At 53.2% G+C, this 8,003-nt stretch overlaps 1 protein-coding gene across 1 annotated transcript; it reads right to left on the bottom strand.

Moving 5' to 3' along the window:
- Positions 1-1,470: 1,470 nt before the first annotated feature.
- OTP (orthopedia homeobox) lies at positions 1,471-7,034 on the bottom strand. The gene is made up of 3 exons (XM_063421435.1): positions 6,998-7,034; positions 5,644-6,053; positions 1,471-2,005 (listed from the first exon to the last, which is right to left on the bottom strand). Exons 1-3 carry the CDS (start codon positions 7,032-7,034, stop codon positions 1,475-1,477), a joined length of 978 nt encoding a protein of 325 aa, XP_063277505.1. The 3' UTR covers positions 1,471-1,474.
- Positions 7,035-8,003: the final 969 nt, after the last annotated feature.

Here is an 8,003-nt window from a genome sequence, read left to right as displayed (position 1 = left end):
TGTGGGGCTCTCTCCGCCAGCAGCTGTGCCCCCATCTCACATTCCAAAAAACAAGGAACCATCCATCCGTCCACTGCCTGCCTGCCCTGGCCTCCCGCTGGCCCACTCTCCTTCATCCCTTGCCCCTGCCCTGCTTCACCACCCAGCGACTTGTTACTCGCAGTTTAGAGGCCAACCACACAGAAAGATTAACAAAAGTTTATTAATAATGAAGTATTAAAATTGTGACAAGTGAAAGGCATCAATGCAAAGTTAAGCAAGCAAACTATCCCCAAACTTGTGACAAAGGACTCAGTGAATACCACAGAAGGAAGTCCTGTCTCTTTTTTTTTTTTTTTTTTTTTTTTTGCCTGCAGTTGAAGACACCTCTCATATCTCACACGCCACATCAAAATCTATAATTCTTCATATCACATACTGAAAATGATTTTATTTATCCATTCACATTAACTTGATATAAACGTGTCCGGAAAAGTCAAGTAATATGTTTTATATTAGCTCAAACATTTATTAAGTAACCCAAAATTCAATAAATAAGCACAGACAATAAGTTAAAACATATCACGAATCGACCAGTATGTAACAAGAATGCTTTATCTACACAAAACATCCTATTTCACATCGTTTGTTCATTCCTCCAGCGGCCCTGCCCTGCGGCGGGGTGACCGGCACATGCAGGCGGGCGGGCCGCGGGGCCGAGCCGGGCCGGGCCGAGCCGGGCCAGGCGGGGCGGGGGGCGCGGCGGCGCCTCCGCCGGCGTTGCGGAGGGACAATAGCAGCAGGAAAGTAAATGAATGCGTAAATAAAGGTAGGGAGGATCGGCAACTCAACTGTCACGAAACCAAAGATCCGAAAAAGGGAAGCGCTCTTGCGCGCTTTTTTCTTCCCCCTTTTATCCCCTTTGTGTATTTTTTTTTTTTACAAAAAGAAGCTTTTAATTTTTTTTTTCCTTTTTTACCCCATCACATTCGCTGTCGCTCATCAATGCTTAATCAAAATGGATTTGATTCTCTCTGGGGTCTCCGTGCCTTTTCGCGAACCCGCCCGGCCGCCCCCCGACGGCGCCCCCGCAGCGGAAGGAGCCGGCGGCGGGACGCCGCTCCTAAATAAAACCATAAAAATGATAAAAACAGAAACAAAAACGCGTTTCTTTGCCAAGCCAAAGCCGGACGAGCGGACGGCGGGAGAGCCGGGTGGCGGTGACGGAAGGAGGCAGAGCGGGCTCGGGGCGGCCGCGGGCGCTCCGCCGCCGGGCGGGACGGGCCTCGGGGCGCGGGGGTGCGCGGGGGCAGGGGGGCCTCGGGGAGGGTCGGGGGTGTTTCTCGGCCCACAAACCAGTCTGTTGGTGTCTGATTTCAGATCCTGAGTCGACTCCCTGGGAAGTCGGGTGGGGGAAGGCGGGGGGCGCGGGGCGAGGCGGGGGCGCGGGGCGAGGCGGCGGCGGCGGGGGCGGCGCGGGGCGAGGCGCCGGCCATTAGGTGAAACTCATGGAGACTGTGTGCTCTAGTGCTTTGCGGCGGAGGGAGGCGATGCTGGTTCCCCGCCACACGTCGCTGCTGTCCGGGGAGCTGCAGAGCTGCGGCGAGCCCGTCACGTTGCTGGGGCCGGGCAGGGAGGCGGGCACCATGCCGGGAAAGGCGGGCTGGTAGAGGTGGGACTGCAGCCCGGCGCCGTTGGAGCCCGCCAGGCTGTTGGAGAGCCCCATGGAGTTGGGCGGCGGGCCGGCCGCCAGGCTGCACTGGGACAGGGACTGCGCCATGGCTTGCTGCCGTCCCAGCGCCGGCGGCAGCGGCAGCTGCGACACGCCGGGCATGGCTGCGGCGGCCCAGCGCGTATCGTTGGCGTGGAAGGAGCACAGGCTGTCCCCCATGGCGGCGGCGGCGGCGGCGGCGGCCGAGGGGAACTGCGGCAGCCCCGGCGTGGGCAGCAGCGTGCCCGGGGCGCGGAACACGTTCGTGGTCTTCTTGCGCTTCTTCCACTTGGCGCGGCGGTTCTGGAACCAGACCTGCGGGCGGCGGGCAGCGACACGCTCCGTTAGGCACCACCACCTCCCCCCGCGGCCGGGGGCCCCGCCGGGACCCCCCGCCCCGGCTCCCGCCGCCCCCCGAGCCTCGCCCACCCCGGCCGCGGGGGCTCTTCACACCCGCAGCCCCACGCCCGTCCCTGTCCCTGGCGAAACCGCTGGAACTTTTTATAACGAAAGCGATCGATTTGTCCGTCCGGGGCGGGAGACCCTGGGAGAGGAGCCTGGCCTCCCCACAGGGTAAAAAACAAAACAAAACAAATAAACAAAAAACAAAAAACCCCAAATCACCACCAAGGAGCTGCCTACAGCTCTGGCCCTTGGGTGGGCGCGCTCCGAGCCGCCACCGGGGCCCGGAAAGGAAACCCTCGCACCAAACCGGCCGTATCTGGGCTTAAAGAAACCCAAAACGTAACCAAACCAAACCTTCAGTAACAAAACCAGAGGTGGTTTGGGTGGGTGGGTGCCCGTGGTGGCAGGGGTGGCCCGGTGGCTCTCGCTAAGTGCTAGGGCGGGAGAAATCCGGGGGAGCGCCGTGCCCCGACCCGCCCAGGCTCCATAGGCGGGCTGAGACAGGCGGGCGCCCATCAGGGGGAATGAACGGCCATGAGGGAGCTAAATATTATAAGAATAATCGAAAAAGCGCGTTCAATTATGTTTTAGGGTTAATAGTCAAATTGCGGCTACAAAATCTTTTTATGTGTCATGGTTTGCCGGTGGTGTAAAGAATCTCCATCAGGTCTGATCGCCCAGGTTCATAGCTACGCTGCATATGCTTTTAAAATGTGAATGTTTCCAGTTGAAAACTGGTGCATGACAGATTAAAATGCAAGGAAAACCTGGGGGAGATTTTGAAAATGCACACATGACGACTCTAGAAATATATTAACCATGAGCTTTTGGCAACTTTGAACTCCTTTTAAAATGCAACTAGCCCCTGAAAATTATTAATACAACAGTGAGAATCTAATGGAGGTTGGAATCTAAAAACCTACCTTGATGATATCTGCTGTTACAGTAATATAGACATACTGTAAATGTATTTTAAAATATATAGCCCATTTAATTCCCCAGCTATAAACGGGTGAGAGAGACTGAAAGCGATAGAAAGGGAGACAATATCACTTTTGTTTTTCTTGTCTTTTTAAAAATTTTCCTCTTTTTTTCTTTCTTTCTTTTTTTTTTTTTTTTCCTTTTTTTTAGAAGCCGAAGCTTTATGAAGATCTCATTGGAATCCAGCAGATGATTAATGTGAAGATTTGGTAGGAAATCTGGAGAGCTGTATTAAAGCTCAGATCTCAGGTTCATTTCGATCAGCCAGCCGTGAACTCTGGGCCGAATTCATTACACTTTAATAGTGCTGGGAGAGGAAGAAAATGCAATTTCTCATTCCATTAGAAAACTAGAAAATACTCTCAGCTTGTCCCCTATTAAGATGTGGCAGGTGACGGGACCATTGTGGGGGACACGGTCAATGGAATTACAGCACATTATTTTTGTTCATATAAAATATTGGAAGGCAAGCCTGACTGTGCAGAAGTTATTTCACTGATTTAGTTTTTATGTAAATAAAATATTGAAAGTTAATTAATCCGTGCTAGAGACTAATGATTATGCTTATTATATTGCATTTGATCGCGTAATTTGCATGATTCTCGCATTGCTGCTTAATAAGCCATTCCAGGTTATAAATAATTCTGAAATTGGTTTCTAATAATGGCATGCTATAAAAAGAATCGTTTTATTACAGCAGCTTGAAAAGCGGAGCAATATCAGATGTGGAATTGGACTCCCGTTTAAGCATCAGCCAGTTTAATAATTATTTAAATGTATCATATACATTAAATACAGATCTAAAATGAGGAAAGTGGTGATTTATCCTAGCATCTAAACCCCTTAGAACATACACAGCCTCTATAAATTAAGTATCTGGAGCATTCCTTAATCAGTGTGGAGCCCATGTACTGAAAGGAATGTGCAGCCTATCTGTTAACTGTAAAGAAAACTGTAAAGTACTCATATAAGAACATAAACTAATTATTATTTAATTTAAATTTGATCAAGGACCAGCGATACATCGGATTGTGAAGTAAATATATTAAATATTTTTTTGCCTCAGATTACATAATGTTAATCATTTTGAAGTGTTAATTAAGAAGGTTATGTTGATCTGATTACTTTTTAAATTACAGAACATTATTGTAAAAAAAATTTAAATTGACACTCTATTAAACTGTTTTTATCAGCAGTCTCGAGCTATTAGCATGGGTTTAAGATTATGCCAAGGCCATTAAAACACTTTGTCTTTCTTCCTACGAATTTCTTTGATGTGCTGTTAGAAAATAACTATTTCCATTTTATATTTTACTTCATTTGCCACACTCCTAATATTGAAATTGGTATCATTAACCTTTGGGAAACCCAATAAAGTTTAATAGACCTCGTTTTCTTTTTTTCATAGAGTCAGTTGTCCAATTATATTTTATTTGTGAATCTAATTTCTTTTTTAATTTAAACTAATTATAGTTCTGTGTAGGCTGAGTCAAATTGTTTTACTTTTTAAAAGCAGACGTGCTTTTCCCGTCACATCCAAGAACAGGATCTGTTTTCCTTCATAAAACGTTCATTTAGGGATTTCTCTTGACGTGTCTGTATTTAGCGGAGGAGCCTGTGCTCGCCGAGAGGGATTTCGAGCAGTGACTGCCAGAGTGCTTCAGCAGCGGCAGTCCCGGGGCTTAGCCGGGGTGCAATCCCACAAGTGCTTCTATTGTGCAGGATTTCATTCCCGGAATGGACTCGCCTAGAAAGTCGCTAAAATAACCCTGTACACGCACAAAAAAGAGCTGCGTCCGAGCAGTCTAGCGCTCTGAACCTTCTCCCTCTGTACCAAATTTCGTTCGCATTTATTTGCCTAAATAGTTTCCTACTGTCCTGTGCGCATAAATATATATATATGTCTATGTGCGTATGTATATATATACGTATTTTAGAGAACAAAGTGCGCCCTAGATGTTGAAGTTACTACCCCGCCGTCCCCCAGGCATTATAAAAGCCGGTATGAGGAAACTCCGAGACCAAGCACAACTGGCTTTTATCGAAGCGCCTTTTTCCTGAGCCGATGTGCCTTCCCTGGCCCCCCACCTCGGCTCTCAGGGCGGGGGCTGTGGCGGACGCCCCTTCCCGGCGGTGCCGCGGCGGTGTCGCTGTCAGCACCCCGGACAGCGGCCCCGGACCGCGCTCCGGCGGGAAGGAGCCGCTCCCGGGGGGTTCGGCTGGGCCCTCAGCGCCGGCCACTGCGAGCAGTGACACCGAGCTTCTCGGGCTGTCCCTCCCCGGCTCCTTCCAGCCGCGGGTCGGGCCGTGGAGCTGAGGGAAGCTCAGCCCGCCACCCGCTCGGGGCCACCGCGCTGCAGGTGGGTAGGGCAGAGGACAAGGGGACACGCCAAGGTGACACTTGCGGAAAGGGGAGCGACGCGTGTCTGATTTCAAGGCTTTCTGACCAAACTGTTGCGTTCAGGGGTGGGTTGTTTACCCCGCCGTCGGGCTGAGGTTTGAGGCACCCACCCCCCTCCCTGCTGTGCCCGGCCTTGCCGTGTGTGAGCGGGGGCGGCTTTTCATACCTGCACCCGGGACTCGGTGAGGCCGATGCGCAGGGCCAGCTCCTCCCGCATGAAGATGTCCGGGTAGTGAGTCTTGGCGAAGCTCCTCTCCAGCTCGTTGAGCTGCGCCGGCGTGAAGCGAGTGCGGTGCCGCTTCTGCTTCTGCTGACCCTGCTGCTGCCCGGCCTGGCTGGAGTTCTGGCCGCCCTGCTGGCCTTGCTGCTTGTCAGGGTCTTTGGCGCTGACGGCTAGGGAGCTGGGGTTGGATCCCACCGTGGTGATGTCCTCCCCCGGCAGCAGGGTGGTCCCTTCCACCGTGTCCGAGTTGGGAGCCATGTCTCCCGGGTGTCCCCCCGGATCCGAGCCCCCTACGCCCAGCCGACACTTCACCGCCTCCCGGTGTCCCAGCAGCTCGGCCGCGTCCTTCATCCCTGCGGAAGCAAAGGAGCGGCAGTCACTCGGCTGCAGCTGAGCACGGATGCATCAGAGCCCCTCTCCAGGGCGCTGAACTGGCGAGAGACATCCAACACCGCCACCGCCTCCGCCCCGCCGCCCCCCGGCCCGCCAGACCCGCAGCCCTGCTCGGCTTCACGCAGAGACCCTGGCCCGGCGCCACCCGGGCACAGGGGAGAAAACTTCACATCGAGCAGCTCCTCTTCCTGCTGAAATAACCAGCTCCCTTCCCGGCCTCCCCTTGCAAGACCAAGGGAAGGGAAGAGGAGGAGAGCAAGTTTTCACGGGTTCAACTTGGGTTTTCCAGCGGAGCTGGTAAGAGAAAGAGACGGAGAGAAAGGAATAAGGCTCGAACCGCCCTGTTGCCGGGAGCATTACCTCCCCGACAGATGCGCGGGGACCTCGGTCAGTCTGGCCGATCTCTCCCCTCTCCTCCCTCCGCTTCTCTAAACAAACTCATGAATAACCATGAATAGATAGATGCAGATATTTCTCCCACACACACCTTTTTTTTTAATTTTTTTTTTGTTTAAGGAAAAGAAGGGGGGAGAAAAGCAAACGGGCGAGCAAGAAAAGGCCACACAGAACTCCGTAAACACCATCGAGCTCATCTGTCCTAAAATAATAATAATCATCATCATAATGTGTAGGTATGTATATAAAACTAGGGAGAGAAAAATCAAATGATCCACAACTCGCTGTAGATCTACATACTCAGTAGGTCTCACTCTCTTCTTTTTTTTATGTTAAATCAAATTAAAGTTTAATACAGTACAATTACTTTTAAAGGAATTAGCCCATTTAGAACGCATTAAGGTAAAATAAGGAACAAATTGTCAATTTCCTGCCCCGGCTTCCTCCCCGCTCGCCGCCGCCGCCGGTGCAGCCGCCGCGGGGCGGGGGGGTGCCGGGGGAAACTCACCGAGACGGGCGTCCAGGAGGTCGGCGTGAGACAGCATCGCGCACCGCTCCAGGGCGAAGGCTGTTCCCCCCCAAATTTTAGCGGCCTTAAGTTATTTAAAATAGATATAAGATATGATATATATATATATGTATATATATATATATAGATCGTCTAAATGAAAGAAAATTCGGTGTGTGGTTAAAAAGGGGGTCTCTTGCATTATAATGTCCTTTAGAGAGACGGGGAGGTGCTTAACACTTCAATGAACCCGTGAGCAGCTCGGCGCGGGGACCAATCAGGAGGGCAGCCTGCAAATGTCAGCGCCCGGAGCGCCCCGCTCCGCCCGCCCGCCGCCCGCCCGCTGCCGCCGCCCCGGCCTCCCGCCGCCCCGGCCCGGCCCGGCCCGCTCCGCGCTCCCTCACCCCGCTCCGCTCGCCGTGGCCGCCCGCCTTCTCCTGCTCTCCTTCTCTTCCAAACGCACATTTGCCACACTCGTTCCGCGCCGGGTCGCCCCTGATTTATCGGCTTTTATTGTTTTTGGTGCCTCCTCGGAGCGCACCCTCTCCCCCGGCCCGATCAGCCTCCCGAGGGGCTCGCAAGCTCCGAGCCCCCCGAGGGCTGCGAGCGGGGGGCGCGGGGGCGGCAGCACCGGCCCCGCTGAACCGGGGACGGGAGCGGCAGGGGAAGCTGCGGCCGGGCTCCCAGACCGCAGGAGCCCCGACGGCTGCTGGGCGTCGAGGAGGGAAAAACTTGCCCGAGTTCCCGCAGCGGGCCGTGCTGCAGAAGCTCGCCTGGCCCCGGGGGTGCCCGCAGCTCGGGCCGGCCCCGCTCGGTGCCGAGGCAGAGCGCAGCGAGGAGCGCAGCGAGCCCAGCACAGCGCATCCCGGCCGCCCGGGGAGCTCTGCCTCCCCGCCCGGGATTTAAACGCCCGTAAGCCCTGTTTTTTCGGGTAAAGTTTCCAAGTTCCGCTAGCCTACAAACTCAACTTAAAGCAGTAAATAAAGTTAAATGCTTTTTATTTTCC

The sequence above is a fragment of the Prinia subflava genome, chromosome Z, assembly GCF_021018805.1.
Source record: "Prinia subflava isolate CZ2003 ecotype Zambia chromosome Z, Cam_Psub_1.2, whole genome shotgun sequence".
NCBI lineage: Eukaryota > Metazoa > Chordata > Aves > Passeriformes > Cisticolidae > Prinia > Prinia subflava.
Note: the sequence above shows the minus strand (reverse complement) of the source record. Positions and strands in the feature narration are given on the sequence as shown.